General features: G+C 41.7%; 1 protein-coding gene across 2 annotated transcripts in view; it reads right to left on the bottom strand.

Moving 5' to 3' along the window:
• The window catches only part of LOC113485118 (protocadherin alpha-C1-like), an 83,189-nt gene that overhangs the window by 31,987 nt on the left and 34,270 nt on the right, over nt 1-16,932 (bottom strand). For both annotated transcript variants that reach the window (XM_026858026.1, XM_026858027.1), the window contains exons 2-3: nt 6,063-6,121; nt 3,755-3,843 (exon numbers count right to left, since the gene is read on the bottom strand). In XM_026858026.1, the coding sequence (XP_026713827.1) occupies nt 3,755-3,843; nt 6,063-6,121 (148 nt within the window). The remainder of the gene's footprint in view (nt 1-3,754; nt 3,844-6,062; nt 6,122-16,932) is intronic.

The following is a 16,932-nucleotide window of genomic DNA, read 5'->3' as shown; positions in this document are numbered from 1 at the left end:
AAAATTACCCTCTTTGAGGACTTCATTTGCCTATGCAACCTTTATTCAGTCTCTCATGCATATTTGTAAGGATAGACATTGAAATCCTAGCTGCCTTCATGTCAGTGGGCTATTTGCCATGGACTTCAGAGATGCCAGTATTTCAGCCACGGTCTTCACCTACATGCTTCCAAAGTTCAGATGCATATTTTTCTATGAGGTTCTTTCCTCTTTTGTTTATAGAGTTGTCTGAATGGAAGTATTTTTTCCCCTCTATATATGCAGTGTGTGGCCCAGTGCCTTATTTATGGCACACATATAAAGCCTACATTGAATAGAGGATTTAAAATTCCTCATGGTTGTTTTTCATCACGAAACCTTATCATTCTCCTGAGTCTTATGTAGACTGTTTTGTGAAGCACTTGCATTACCAGTTCTGTTTTGTAGATTGGAACCTGGACCATAGAGAAGTACATACAGATTTGTCTAATGGCCACTAATTCTAAGATCTAAACTAAGCATAAGACTTATTCAGAATCTTCAGTATGTTTAGAGAAAAGTTTCAATTCATCTTCATTTCTATTATGAGCTCCCACCATTTCTGCAAATCAAGCTCCATTTATTGCAAGTTAGGCATCCAGAAAACAAAGTTCACTCAGATTAGTGGTCACCTATAGAAAGTCTGATATAATTCCCAAATCTGTTGAAGTACATAGAGCAGAAACCAGAAATCTGTCTTCATTTCCCAGACTCACTATATAGCATGTGGGGGACAAATGAGATGCCCCAGAGAGCTAAACCCAATGTTATCCTCTACCCAGAGGGAGTTTGAGCCTTCTTGTCCCACCTTGCTTGGAAGGATTTTGACTACAAACCTAAAATCTATTAGACTGGTACATAAGAAAATGCAAAGACAGTTAAAAATTAATCAAGATTCACTGTCCCCTGCATGGGTGAAATATGCAATAAAGTCAATAAGAGCATTGTCAGTCAAATGAGGACCAGTTTTTGCTTGGGGAACACATATTTGTTGACACATCATGTGACATTCAAGTTCAGATATGCATTAGGAAGGAATTAAGGATTTACTGATTTAACACTTATTCATCTTCTTAAAGTGCTTCTATGACATCATCTTTGAATACTCTCATTGATTAACTCTCTGAATCTGTCTCTGTGAGGCATCTTATCCATGGCTTTTGTGGATTGTTAAATTAAATGAATGGTTTAGTGACAAACTGGGATTAATTCATTGACTAAAACAACTACATGGAGAATATGTACACAGAATAGGCTTGGAAGTGGTTTCTAGTAATCAGAAGTCAAGACCTGCAGCTGTCACAGTATGCTGAGATAACAAATAGCTTAGCTAGGAGTTTATCTGGACTCAGGTGCACTCCATTCACATGCAAATGATACTCAGGAGAAAATGCATTTGTTGACTCAATTGACCATAATGAGTTGAATCTCTCCTGAAAAGCATCAACTGTGTATGTTAACCTGACAAAAAAATTACAGGTCTTGAACCTAAGTCAGAAAAAGAAAGAAGCACTGGAAGAGATATTTGGGGGAAACTGCAGATAGGATTCTAAAACAGTGGTAGTAAATAACTGAAAATGTGATGCAAGACAATGTACTCAAAGCTACAAGAATTAGTACAATCACCAAATCTGAGATTTCCCTATGAATCATGTTTACTATTAAGGACCAGGAATATCTGCAGCTTTTGCTTACAAAGAGTGAAGAAGAATATTACCTGAAACACACTTAAAAACAGGATAATTAACGTTATGTCAGGGTCACTAATCCCTTGGGAGAAAAAAAAAAAACCCTCAAATAGTCTTCATCATGTAGGAAAAAATACCCATTCACAAGGAACTTGATTCACAAAAATTGGATTTAAAGGTAGCTGTAACTAGCATGGATATTCTGCAATCTTAACTAATCAGATTTTCCTATATGGCAGGAAAATTATGTGTTACTGAAGGTATTTCTTACAACTTGTTTGAATACATTACCTAGAAATATAATAAAAACCACAGAGAAACAATGATCTGCAATGCTCCATCCAGAAGCCAGAGTAAACAGCCTTGGCACTTGGACTCTCTAGCTGCCCAGCTCCACAGGGCCTCCTGCCAGCTTCCTCTCACTATGCCTTACAGTTTTCTTCACCTTAAGTAGCCACCAACATAGAAAGCAGCATGTGTGACAGGGATGCATTTACTGCATGGTCATGGAGGGAAAGAGCAATAAGAGCCAAGGGTTACTGCTGCTCCTCAAAGAGATGAGTCCTAAAAGGAACAGCAGGGAGGAGTCGGGTAGCAGAACAGGGCTCTGGGACCCAAATGCCAATGGACCTCCTCAGAAGACAGAACCATCCTACTTTTGCATTTACATTCAGGTACTTAGAAATCTGCATTACCAGCAAGCAAATGTCTGGGTGAATATCTGCATCCATATTGGACCTGGTGTAAGGTAGTACACTAAGTGTTCAGTCAAGGATGATTAGCGCAGCTGAAAGCCCGAGGGAGCCCCTCATAAAGGTTAGAGTGTACTTGTGGTGACATTTTCAAATGCAAGCTCAACAGTTATGTGTACTTTGTAACACACGAAACCTCCTGCAAAACCTCCAGCAGAAGGAAGAGCACACAAAAAACAGGTAATTATAGCCTAGGGGCCCATTATAGAACATATTAATTTCCAAACCTGTTTCTGCAGACAACCCTGTTGTAACTGTGATTGCAAATCCTCAAGTTGCATCTCAGTCCTTTATCCAGGTACAATTCCCACTTAAACCAAGTGAAAGTTTTGCACCAAAAGGGATTAAATAAAGCATCTCTCACATCTTTTCTGTTGGAGATGCCACTTCTCAACCTTTGACCTGCCTCTGTGATATGAGTGCCACTCCTCATTTGAATTTCTGGAGGACTCACAACGCTCGCAGAGCTGTCATAAAGGGCTCACAACCCTACACAGGGCATCCAATAAGTTGACAGCTTAGTTTGAACACGACTGAAATGGCTGATCATACCACTGGCTGCTCTACCATGTCTCTATATTATTCCTGCTCCAACACAAAAAGTGAGAACGTTTTATTGCCTGCACTGCAAAAGATACAGGTGATTTCTTTTTTTTTTTTTTTTTTTCTTAACTCAGTAAAGACCTTTTGTCAGTTCTTACTGACTGCTGTGAAGTCACCACTCAGTGACTGAGTAAATGAAACTACATTCTAAAATGCAGTTTGGATCATTTATTTTGACAAATAAATAATAATTTAGTTTCCATCATCGTGCACTAGTGAATGAAAATAGCTAGAAAAAAAATAGGTCTGATTTCACCATAGAAAATGAGAAGAGACGTTCAAAGAAACTTACTGGGTTTGTAAAAATAACAAAGGGATAACTGATAAGCTCCTACCCCAGTTTTACTGTTCTTTTGAAATGGAGGGCAAATCAGCCCTAGATCCAAACATTTTGAATCTGAATACACACATCAAGTGAAGCCCTTCCATTGTTCCATTAGACAAACCAATAACCTCCAAAGGCAGGGTGAAAGCTGGCATCAAGGACTCTGATTTCCAGTGCTCATCTGAGACTGAGTAAAGAAAAAGACATAATTTATGCTTTATTATTCCACTCTATTTAGATTCCACAGGTTAATTTACAAGAACTCCACTCAGAGACACAAAACAGAAGAAAAATAAGATGGAGACATTAAGAGGTCTGCTTCAGTTAACATTAGTTCCTCACATATATTCTGAATTTTCAGACCTTACCTGGAGTAGCACTGGAGACTGTTGGCCACTGCTGGTCTGGCCCTCCTGGTCCTCCACGTAGGACTGCTGCCTCCTCCATATGCACAGCACTGAACAAGCACATATCGTAGTTAGATCATACAGTTCCCCTCTGCCCTGGGCTTTATAATGTTTCCCTTTCTTGCTCCTTTTCAAAAGTTGTAACTGTTTCTCACTGTGCAACTACAGCTATAACATTACATGTTGCTAACAAAACCTGCTGCTGCGTTAGAGAGCTAGCTGTTTTGACTTGCAAAAAATATCTTTGATTAATTACTAAAACACATTTGTGGCATAATTTATAAAACAAACACTTGCAGGACACTTTGCTTTCATTGACTGGAAGTCGCTAACGAGGAAATTACAGACCTTTGCTGTTATGATATACTAACATTAAAGCAAATAATAAAAAGTTGGGGGAGTTAGTTCTAAGCTTCTGTCATTATGCTACTTTAACAGATCCCACCTTTCTTGATTACTATATGCTTGTCGTGAGCAATTCAGAAAGAGAATGCAGAAACTACCACAGCAAGTTTTACAGTGTCCCATTGTGAGCACTTGGCCTTGAAAGCACCAGTTTGGGTATTAGCCAGCATCTTATATAGAAGGAAAAGATAAAATCTGCTACTTTTAATGCAAAACTAGACATGTATTTGTGTGCAACTGCTTAGGGAAACAGAATTTTGTGACTGTGTCTCTGCCTCGGCTCATCTTCTTCTCAGCTCCCTTCCACACTCCCAGTTGAACTTAATGGGCAGTTTCAGTCAAACTTGGCAGATGTCAGTGGTCCTACAGATACCAAATGTCTACAAGTTTTATGAAAAATCAGCATTTTATGAAAATCATCAGCTGGGCAGGTCACAGTCTCGGAACTTGAGATTTCTTGTAAGGACAGGGCCTGCTGGTGTGAGAAAACAGATGAAGACATTCAATTTCCCAGAAAGACTTCATTAGCTTCCTTGCTTGTGGGATGAATTGCTTTAAATGAGCTCTGACTTTTCATTAATTGTTGAAGTAACTTCAGGCAAGATCTTGAACTCTGTGTAGAAAGGAAAGTAGATCCACAGGATCACAAGAGCACGTCTGGCTCTGAGGACCAGTGGATAAGATGCTCAGGTAGGCAGGAGACTTCCTGCTTCAGAGTCCTGCTCCCTAGATTGTTTATTCATTTTTCAGTAAGCAGTCAGGGAATTTTTAAAAAATAACAGCAGGAACAAAAAAGAAAGAAATCAGTTTGCCCAGTGGGCCCCAGAATCAAGTTTGCTCCTTCTTCCTTTCCTCCTGGTCCTGAGGCTTAAGTTCCTTTTTACACAGTGTCCCAAAGTCAGCCAGAGAGGTGCACTGTGCCCTCACCCACATGCAGCACAGTTTCCAGGATGGACAGTCTGACTCTGAGTTTTGGACTTCAACCTTATGAAGATTCTTCAGCCCTGTGGATAATGGGTAAAAGGTGATGACTACAGTCCCATTGCACCAACAATTTTGGGAAAAGTGTACCATCCTGCACTGTGTGGTGCCACCAGGAACTACTGCAGTGTTATAATTACATCTAAACCTGTAAAATACTCTTATTAATCACATCAGATTACATCTGAGTATAAAACCAGTTTTTTTAATCTGCTCAGGAAGGGAGAGCAAAAATACTATTTTATTTAGGCTCTACAAAACAACTCTATTGTAATTCCCTCTTTCCAGGTATACTGAGTAACAAATTATATCCAAGTGCTTGTGATGTTAGGCAGAGGACTTTCAAAGTTGCCTAGAGATTCGGACACAGCCTCACTTTTCCTCCTTTGAAAATCTGCCTCATATCTTCAAAATGTTCTTTAAACTGTATTAATCATCTTGATTGCACCATGCAGCTAATAAACTGACTGCAGGAGCAGCATACTTTTATGGTAATGAGAGACAAGATGGGAAACACATCAGTGCTGCAGACAGTCTGTTGAAACATAGCATTGATGATTACAGGGAGCTGTAAAGTAAACAAAAAGTGTCTAATCACAGTCAAATAATTCAATAATTGGAGCAATTATGCTTTGACAGTCAATGTATAAAAAGGCAGGAGGTCAACACAAAAAAAGCACACATCTATGGTAGTATAATAATACCATAGATGCAGTCAGACCGAATCTGCAACACTGGGAGATTGGAAGTGACAGCAGCAGAACTCTTCCATGTCATTATACAGAAATTGTCAGGCTAGGGAATCAGAGGAGTCAGACAGCTTTGTCCTTTTCAAGAGAACAAAGACAGAATTCCCCTTAATGTGGGGAAACACCATACATACCTTTGCATTCCTGCTCTTAGGGATGCAGAGTAGCGCCAGTCAGGATTGGGGTGTTTTGGCTGTAGAAACAAAATCCCAGGATAATGTTGTTAATATATGTTAAATGTGATGAAAAGCATGTGCATCTGGCTAATTTTGTCAGAAGAATCTTTACAGAACTACTCAATTTTTGTGAGCATTCAGACAATGGACACAGAGATTTGTCTCTATAACAAAGAAACTCATTTGCCCACCAAGGCCTTTGGCTAGAGATTATCTCTGTGGAATGGATTTAATTCTGGGAACTGGTGGACAGTTATTTTGTAGAGTCATCAACATTCTGGGCATAAGGAAAAAAAAATCATAAATACATAATACACATTGTTTGTTTACCTGATTAGCTGAGAAAACTCAAGCTCCTGCCCACCCTCCCCCCCGTGAGGGGAACATGCAGCGTGGTCTGTCAGCTGTGAGGTTTCTGCTAACACTTAGTGTACTGCAGGGGACTGCACTAGACTGTATCAGATTTGCAGACTGCAGAAAGTCTTTGATAAAAGGCAGATGCGTTCTTTCATAATACTGAGAACTACTACATTCTCCATATTCATGAGAGGGCATAAGAGGTGGAAGGGGAGATAGCCAGTAATACCCTTTGATCAACAATCCTCAGCATATGATGATGACCTGCTGCAGAATGGCTTGATAAATAGAGACACAATTAAGAAATCCTCTGTTGATCAAAAATTGCTCCAGAAAATCTCTTTTGCATTGTCAGGGGACCATCAGAATAATTTTCAACTATGGTCAAAGAATGCAAGCTCAGGTCCTTTAAAATTAAGCCCTAAGCACATAACTAGGTTATTTCTCAGGATTCTCAAGACATTATTCTGTAGGTGATATTGCAGCCAGTGCTTAACTTCAGGCACTTGAATTCAAAGAGAAAACTTATGTCCAGAAACATAATGGACTACACTCATTCCTGGTCTGTCTTGCACAGTGCCAAACACACAAATAATATATGACAGTAATGGTTTCATTCTCTTCAAGCTATTGGAGGCAGATCAGAAATTAATTTTGTCCCATTACTTGAAAGAAAAAAAGAAAGTGTTGAATGCTCTGAATTATTTAAAGCCAACTCTGTCTTTCCTCTTGAGGTTTGGGGTATGCTTTTCCCTGGATCGATAGGTTTTATTCAAACAAAAATGGAGCGATGACAACTTACGCTATCACTCTATCACCATATTTTCCAGGTCCAGCATCACCCAAGAGTGAGATGCTCTTGGATGATGTACATCCCAGTATTCTTTATGGTCTGAGTTACACAATGGGGACGAGGCTGCTTGTGGTTTGCAACCACACGTTAAACATCTGTGCTAGCAATTTCCTTCCCGTTTAGCCCCCGGTTCTCTAGCATGCTCAGGTTCTGCTGAGTTTAGCAGAAAGTAGCTTGACAAGGAGCCCATTATATATAGTTCCAGCATTTTCTGATTCATTCCATTTTGGACCCAGCCCCAGGGATATCAAACCAACTTGAAAGTCAACCACGTAGTAATAGTCAATGAAAGGGGATAGAAAATAATACACACTGATCAGATCTTCTCCTGAGTTTGCCTTTCTTGATGTATGAAGGGTGCTGACACCAGAAGATTTGGCTTTTCCTCTGTTGGGGATTTTTGTACAGCAGAGGAACTGGTGGGCTATGGAGGGAGAAGAAAGCCCCTTTGCTCTTTTTGTGCAGTTTGAGAGGTGCAGGTTATTAGTTTGTATAGGCTTACAGGCAGTGTGAGGAGGAGAAGGAATCTTACCACAGTCCCAGGCAAAACACAGATGAAGTGAGATTACATCAAAGAGCTGGAAAAGTCTGATATGAGTTGGGTAGGAGTGAGAAAAGAGGAAAATGGCCACTTGTTCACAGTATATAGATTTTTGTTTTTCAGCTGAGACCCTCTTGGCTGGAAGACAAAAATCTATGTTCTGTTGCCTGGGAACTTTCAGACACCAGATCATAAATGGGGGATGATGGCAGGACAAACTCATCAGTTAGGAATTCGTCATTCATTCACTCCACATGCATGGACCAACATTCACCATGTCAATATAACAAAACCAGCAGCAATTAGTAGATTGTGGTATTTTCAAAGGTTACTATCCAGAATCTGTGGCATCTTGTGGCTATTCTCAAAAGTTCTCTACCTTCTACTGCTCTTTAGGCAGGGATGTAGTGCTGCTCCCAGAGGAGCAGAAGAAGGAAGGAGGGGACAGGATCAGAAAAATAAACTCTGGAGATAGAAAGATCTGTTGCTACAGCTGACTTTCGGACCTTTCAGGGGCTGTATCTTGTTTTTCACTGAAAAATTCAATGTTTGAGACTTCTCTACTTTTTGAAGTCTTCACAGAAAGGAGGAACAGGCAGTTGGGCAGCAGTCAGCCTTTGTCCAGACCTGTTCTCACACTCTTTTATCATGTGTGTGCTGCTTGGCTGTAAACATTCAGACCTCAGCAAGACACACGTTTGTCCCACACTTGTCTTATCACAGGCCAATGTCCAACTGGCAAAACTGGTGAAATTCCAATTTGATCAGTGTAACTGGCTTCTCCTTTTGTCCACTACAGACCAATTCTTTAAGATCCTCTGGTCATACGAGAAAAGTTGGTTCAATACATCTTTAAATGAGATGGGGATTAGGAGCAAGAAAAGCAAAAAGGCATGACCAGTAATAGAAGTGACACATTGTAGAAGCAGCAAATCTGTTCAGTAATATCTTTCCCCAGTTCAGATGCAGTAATGTTGCTTCTAATATATCATTCAGGCATTCACAGTCTGCATGCTTGGGTTGGCTTATACCTCTGGCTACAAACAGTCCACCTTTACCAGAGCACCCACAGAAACCTGCCACATTGACATGTCACTGTGTCATGACATGATATGGCTCATCTCAATGTAGAGCTGTGTCTTCAGCACAGTCCCAGGGGACAGGAGTCTGCACAGCAGTTGTCGTCGGGCTCCTCTGCAAAGCCCTGTCACAGGCTTTGCTGTGAGAAATGTAGCTGTGTCATAAATCAACACCACTAGGACAAGGTACAGCTGGCCAGGAAGCATGAGTACAGAGAAGAAGCACAAAGAGGAATATAGGCTCTGAAGTGGTCCAGATGCTCCCCAGTTTTATATCCCCATATTCTTGCTACATCACACAGTCTGACAAAGATAATATTGTTCCCTTTACCTCCCCAGCTCCCACCTCATTACAAGACCCTGTTTATCACATGCCAGCCCATTCTACCAGCTTTAAAGTAATCTTAGCCTGCCATTTCCCTCAGAGACTTTTGGAGGCCATGTATTAAGTCCAGTGGTCCTGTCCTTACCACATCAGTGGAGGTGAGAAAAATTACACGATCCAGCACAGAAGTAATCAGCCATTCCCCATTTCTCACATCACCTGTATTTTCTGATTTAGTAACGGAACACATCATCATAGTCATGAGATGAGTCAAAACCTATCCAGGTGTCTGTAGAAGTGGCTGTCACTGCACCAAGTGAACACCTCACACCAGCAGTTTGCTCCTAGGGCTGCATTCTGCCAACCACATAACCACAAGCATTAATGTGACTAGTCATAAACAACCAACCCTACGGGAAAGTCTGATAAGTGAACATATAATGTAAAACGGAGCCACCTTAGTAGCAAAAAAGCTCATGCAAAATTTCACACAGTTGTTTTCAAATTGCAAAGCATGGGTTAACTTAAGAATCATTTCATTGGTTCATGAAGAATAAATTTAGTGGAAAATACATTGTGACAAATGTTTTGCTCAGTTCTCTTTTTAGCTAATACTTTAACACAATAAGGATTCGTCCTTTGGATAGAAGGAATTTCTGAATGTTTTTAATGTCCTGATCCTGTATTCATGAACATCAATGCAAAGGCTATCATTCACTTCAGCGGCTATTAGAACAGGGTCTGCTTGAGGTAGAGAAGTGTGAATCAAATATTTACAAACAGTTACCAGATGATGAGGCTGCTAAAAGCATCCCACTCCATTCCTACTTCCACACAAACACACAACAGAATGACATAAGGTATATTTATCAAATGTATCGGCTTTGAAGCAATAATAAACGGCTTTTCAGAACCCCTGACCACATACAGCTCTGCTTATTTTCCACTGAAACAATGCTGACGGATGTGGGGAAACAGAAGTTTCTATTCCTGATTTCCTTTTGTAAATGTTTAGACTTAATTTGATGTGGAGAACAAACTATTTATAGACTGAACATGTGTTTATCATACAAGAAATAAGAATGGAAACTGAGAAGGGTGTAATTCAGAAGTCCCAAGATTTTCTTCCTGGCAGTGTTCATTTGCATTCCCAACTCTGAGAAAATTAAGGTGAAGGGAACAGTCAAGTGTTTCTGTAAAGTATATTTAATGAGTTCTGAGAGAAGGAAAACACCTCTGCTTAATACTGGATGCAAATTTCTGTCGGCACAGCAGTAAGCATCAAACCAAGAGTCTGACTGCCCTGAAACACAGAACAGGCTCAGATACTACCACTAAACAAAAGAACAAACATTCATAGTTAACCTTTACAACGTCAGTGGGGCTGGAGAATTTCTTAAAGGCTTAAGTTCTTGAACTGAGATTGCAAGATATTCCACCATTAATACCTTTAAAGCCTCTGTGAGAAATCTCTTGGAAAGAATGCTCCAGACAATGCTGTGGGTTTACTAGATTTAGACACTTCAAAACATGCCTGCATTTTAAAGCAGTATCAAGATGGGTTCAACTCAAGTGTTGTTTGTTTTTTCCTGGTGTTTAGCAAGCTGGTTTTGAAGTGCAAAATACAGAGAAAGAGCCAGAAGCAGAGCAAACAGCCATAGAACTCCAGTGAACCCCTGGGTCTTACCATCACTAATGTGCAGCTTTTGTTTCGCCTTCTGAAAAGTGTGTATAAAGTACCAGGCAAATTTATTTCTGAACATCACATAAAACATTGTATTTTGTCAGCCACATGTATCACCACTCAAAAAAGGGTACAAGGAAATGTACGATCAGAAGAGTTTATGTCTAGTTCTATCAAGTATTCAGACTGTCCACTCATCATTAGGAATGTGCCAGGTTGCCTTCTGGAGCAGAAACTCCTGTTACAGCATGTTGGTTTGATAGTTTTCCCCTGCACTAAAGGGAAAAGTTTGTAATGAGATGCAAGACATAACAAACGAGCTTAACCGCACAGAACGTAAGAACAAGATGGGAGAGATGAAAACATAAACCAAGGACCAGACCCTACACAGACATCACTTGGCAAATTCACAGGCACATGAGGAAAAGGACTCCAGACTAAAGCACTGAAACCTTTCCTGAAAATGATGGATCATCGCTGCAGCGGTGCCCAGTAAAAAAATCACATCTTCACACATCCCCTTCATAACGTGTGCACCTCCCCTTCAAAAGGCAAGAACGCAGGCTGCCCATAACCTCACATAGTGCCAGCAATGAAGCCACAGTATTTTGCTATCTCTGTATTTTGCCCACACTGCTGCCTGGTCACCCTGCAGTAGTTATCCAGCTGATGAGAGCACGATATACAGTAATTCCGTGTTCTGATGCTTATCAAACTCGTGCCAGCAGTAACTGTTTCTGAGGTTTTCAGTGCAGCTGTGTTAGTACATTTCTTCTTTCACAAAGACACTTGGTTTGAGATAGTCTTATAAACCTATAAAGGACCATACAGGCAAGCAGAGTGAAAGCAGAAGCACAGGTTGTCTTGCAGAAACAAGCTCCCATTCCACCATCACAACACTAGCCGTACAAGTCAGAAGCCACACAGGAATCAGCATTTCAACAGACAGAATAATTTCCTACCTAACCTTCATACACTGGGTCTTCCCTTCCACTGCATCCTTCTAGTGACCCAGTGAAGTCAATCACAACTTAGTGTAAAGTAATTATTGACATCTTTCACCTTACTAGCAAATATGAAAAGGACAAAGGCCTTATTGCATCAAGTGTTACTGAGATTAATTCCAAATAACTTTGAAATATTTTCATCTCACTGTATAAACAACACTTGCAAAATACTAGCCCTTGTTAAACCCTGTGTAAAATATGCATGCACAGAAAGCCCATTCACCTAGTCCCACCCTCATAACTGAACAGCTAATAGAAGATCAACTTCCAAAAATTGAAAAAAAAAGACCTTTTCACATTATCCAGAAATAACATACACATTGGACACTAACTTTGTAAGTCAACACATTTGTTATGCTTCACAGGTGAAGGCAGGGGCTGTTAAAAACTGATTAAAAGTTCACTTTAACTAAAAAGAGAAACACGCCTCTCTGAAGCTCTTGTAATACAAAGATCATTATCCTTAAAAAGCAGAATTCAGTGTTCCTAAGAAATGGCTGGTATTCAGTGCATATGCTAAGCTTGAAACAAGGGAAAGACAGGATTTTATAGTATGTAATTAGCTAGGAACTAGTAATTAGTGAAAGCCATTAGATGCAGCCATTTTCTCATGTACACCAGGCACTGATACATCTTCACAGTATGTACTACTACCCCAGGACAGTTTAAGAAAGAGAGCTAAGAAAAGAACTTGTGACAAATAGAATTAGAATTTCACCTCTGTTTATGTCATACAGAACTATGTGAATAATTGATTCCCCTTTTCGATCATAACTCCACACAGGCAGGCATTCTGTTTGCTCTATACATTTCTCTTCTGTACTCCAGGTTTAGGCTGGCTTTGCTGTCACTGCCTGATCTCCACTGGTATTCAAAACTTGCAAATTCATTGCATTCAGTGGAGTGATTCCCATAATGTGATAGGATCTGTCTTTTAAACTAATTTCCTACTGGTCTTGCATCCAAAGTGAAGTCATTTTCAATTATTCCTTCTCTTTTTTTCCCCCCAGAATATCAGATGTATTTCACTCTTTGACTCTTCAGTGTACATGCTTATAGAGCATGTCTCATGTTCCCTCCTATACCAAACAGATATACAGTTTATTATACTCAGAAAGATTTTAAGGTACAAAACCTGTGTAAAAAGAGAAAAAATACTTCCTCCCATACTCTGACACTGTGATTTACAGAAACGCACTGCATTAATTTTAAATTGATTAGTTTTGAATAGATGAACACTACAGCTTGAAAAGCATTTTTATGGAAGACTTGCTAGTCCTTAAGATCTGTGCATCTTTGTGTAAATAAACTACAGTTCCAAAAGATGCTAACGTCTTCATATATGAATAAACAAATAAATATATTTCTATGGCAAGAATACAGAAGTCACGCTCCTTTCTATCTCACCAGTTACTCCCCCAGCTTTCCCTCATCTGGAGGCATAGCACACATAAATGCATGAACTGATCTTATACCTGCCACAATTGTAGGGTACAAACAACACACAGTAATTGCAAAATTTTCCTTTTGTGAACCAGAATTAGTCTCTCCTGGGAGTGTTTCTAGGTTTAGTTCCAATACATGTAGAAAGAAAACTGTACAGAGCATGCAAACCTCACACTAGCTGCAGATTGCCTGTGTGCCAGCATAAAGCAACCATTAATTCTTCACTGTGGGAAAATATTAAAAAGGTTAATACACTGCTAGTCAAAGCATAGGTATGAAAATTTTCAATAGCAACCCAGCAGGTTAGAAGTTGTCACACTGTAACGTAACGATGGCAACTTGCTGTAATTCCCTACAAAGATGTCACTGAATTGTCACTGTCCAGAAAGCACAAAATGCAGCACCGGATAGAACAAATATTATCAAAAGAAGGATTGCAGTTTTCAGACAACTAAAACATGCCCACATTAGTAAACAAAGCACAGTATTGTAATGACCCAAATTCAAAACTTCAACATCTTTGCCTAGGTATGAAATCAATGAAGTATCAAACGTTTATAACTTCCATGATCTATTGATTTCCAGGCTGATCACTTCTTAAATTTTCTTTTCCTGCAATATTAATTTTAGCACTAAAAATTTAAGACCACATGTGTCATTCCCTAGCACTCTGTGGCAGCAGGCAATTTTAGATCTGCAAGAGAAAAGGGAAGGAGGCAATATACTGTGAAGCCTATGCTGCAAACACAAAATGAATCTCAAACAACAGATACATACACTGAACTTACCAAACGGACCCTGAAAGTCCCAGTATTTACCTAGAAACAAAACGCATTGCACAGATTAGATTTGTTAGCACCATGTTTCATAGCTGCATGTCAGTGAGCCTAAAAGGGCTTAATCTGAGTTTTCCAGTTTGAATCTCTTCTTAAGTACAGATTTTCTCAGAGCACTGTGCTGGCCATTTATCCATGCAGCCTCACCTCATTAGGAGTAATGGAGTCATTTTTAAGTATGATCAGGTTTTGTGCACTCTGCCCACTCTGTCCTGTCAGATGCCTCTCGGTCATCACTGCAGAGGGACCAGTAGTTCCTGTTGGGCCACAGGTATTGTAAAACATAAAAGTGTCACTTCCTGATCCTGCAGTTAGGCATGCCTTATAGCAGTAGGTCTTAGTGAGAGACCCATTGCCCCTCACTTCAATGAAATGGGGCTGTACTTTCAAACCATGGGGCAACCTAGCATCGATGTTGTTGTTGGCCTGCTTGTATAACTCAGCAGGGCACCGTTCTCTGACCCCACAGAACCCTGCACAGCAGGACTCCCCATACAGACTGTATCTGTAGCACTTGATAACAGTAAGCCCAATGATTGTGAAAAGGAAAACGAAGGAGATGGCGCTCAAAGCGATAATGAGATAAAGTGTGATCTCTGAGTAATTGCTCGGACTTTTAAAGTGCCTTCTTGTATCAGGGATTATTCTGGAAACTCTGTCCACCACAGCAACGGTGATGCCTACTGATGAGGACATTGGTGGCTCTCCATTGTCTCTCACTTCCACCGTCAGGTTGAAAGTAGGTGTGCTGTCCTCACCCAGTTTGCGAGTAGTCCTAATCTCCCCAGTATGGAGCTCCACCCTAAACAAACCTGGATCTGAGGTTTGCACCAAGTGGAAGAACAACCAGGCATTTTGTCCTGAGTCCCCATCAATGGCTATAATTTTGGTTACCAAATATCCAGCATATGCCGAGCGTGGGATCATCTCCAGGGCTGCTGAAGTGTTTGTTGAGGTAGGATACAGAATCTGTGGAGCATGGTCATTCTCGTCCACCACGTAGATGTAGACAGTGACAGTGCTGCTCAGTGGTGGGATCCCGGCATCCTGAGCCTGGACAACCACCTGGAACTCCCTTAGTGTTTCATAGTCAAAGGACCTGACAGCATACATATTGCCGCTATCGGATTTAATGGAGACATAAGAGGCAACAGGTAGCCCTTCAATCTCCCCAGCTAGTAGAGAATAGGACACATAGGCATTTTTGGCGACATCTGGGTCAGTGGCTTTGATAGTGCACAGCAAGGCTCCAAGGGGGTTGTTCTCAGAGATGTAAACCGAGTACACAGGTTCTTCGAAGCGTGGAGGATTGTCATTGATGTCGGAGATCTCCACATGGATCACCTTCTGGGAGGAGAGAGGGGGGCTCCCAGAGTCAGTAGCCGTAACTGTGATGTTATAGGCTGCTGCTTTCTCGTGGTCCAGTTTGCCCTGGGTGATCAAGGTGTAGGAATTCTTGAAAGAGTTGAGTGTGAAGGGAAGGCCGGGGGGAATACGCAGGCTCACCTGCTTGTTCAGCCCCGAGTCCTGGTCAGTGACACTCATCAGGGCCACTACAGTTCCTGCCTTTGCATCCTCCGGCACTGGGCTGTACAGAGAGGTCAGAACCACCTCAGGAACATTATCATTGGCATCCACAATATTGACCAGCACCTTGCAGTGCCCAGCCATAGAGACAGGGCCCTGATCAGTGGCTTGCACATATATCTCATAGGAGGATGCCTCTTCATAGTCTAAAGTACCATTTACCCGCACCTCCCCTGAGTGTGGGTCCACACTAAAGAGCTGCCTCACCTTCTGTGGGGTGTAGCTGCTAAAGGAGTAGATCACATCCCCGTTGGAGCCCTCATCAGGGTCTGAGGCATTGAGTTTGACCACTAGCGTGCCAGGTGGGGCATTCTCCAGAAGGCTCACGGTGTAGGTGGAGCGGTCAAAGGCAGGTGGGTTATCATTTGTATCCACAACTCGCACAGAGATCTGGGCTGTACCGGATTTAGGGGGGTCCCCACCATCCACAGCGGTAAGCACCAGCTGCTGCAGGGCACTCTGCTCCCGGTCCAGTGGCTCCTGCAGCACCAGCTCCAGGAGCTTACTGCCACTCTGGAAACCTTTAAGGTCCAGGGCAAAGTGGCGGCTGGGGCTGAGCTGGTAGCTCTGCACAGAGTTGGTGCCCACATCTGGGTCTTGGGCACTCTCAATGTGGAAGCGGGCCCCGGGCACGGCGGACTCACTGATCTCCAGGCGGTAATCCTGGCGGGGGAAGCGTGGCGCGTTGTCGTTGATGTCCAGCACCTCCACTTCCACGTTGTGCACCTCGATGGGCTGCTCGATGACCAGCTCCAGGCTGAGGAAGCAGGCGGGGCTCAGCTCGCACAGCGCCTCGCGGTCCATGCGCTCCCGCACTGCTACAGGGTGGCACAGTGTGATCCTCCCTCCTTTCGCACTTTCTGTTTCTCAGCAGCTTTCTTCCCTCCTTTTCCATTGAGCTTGTGAGCGACGCAGAGCAAGAACTCTATTTTGGGATGTTTTGTCTTAATAGAGCCTTGATATGGTCCCGGTGCCTTGGGATAACGTCCTGGCACTTATGGTGGTAATGGGACAGGAAAGACCAACTGCAGTTCGGTGTCCTAGGAGCACATCAGGGCCACGGGCATGGTTGATAACCCTCAGTCCTGTGCTGTGGCTGTGCTGCAGTGCCCA

This window comes from Athene cunicularia, assembly GCF_003259725.1.
Source record: "Athene cunicularia isolate RWA chromosome 13 unlocalized genomic scaffold, athCun1 chr13_part1, whole genome shotgun sequence".
NCBI classification, from domain to species: domain Eukaryota; kingdom Metazoa; phylum Chordata; class Aves; order Strigiformes; family Strigidae; genus Athene; species Athene cunicularia.
This window is presented reverse-complemented; position numbering and strand designations above follow the sequence as displayed.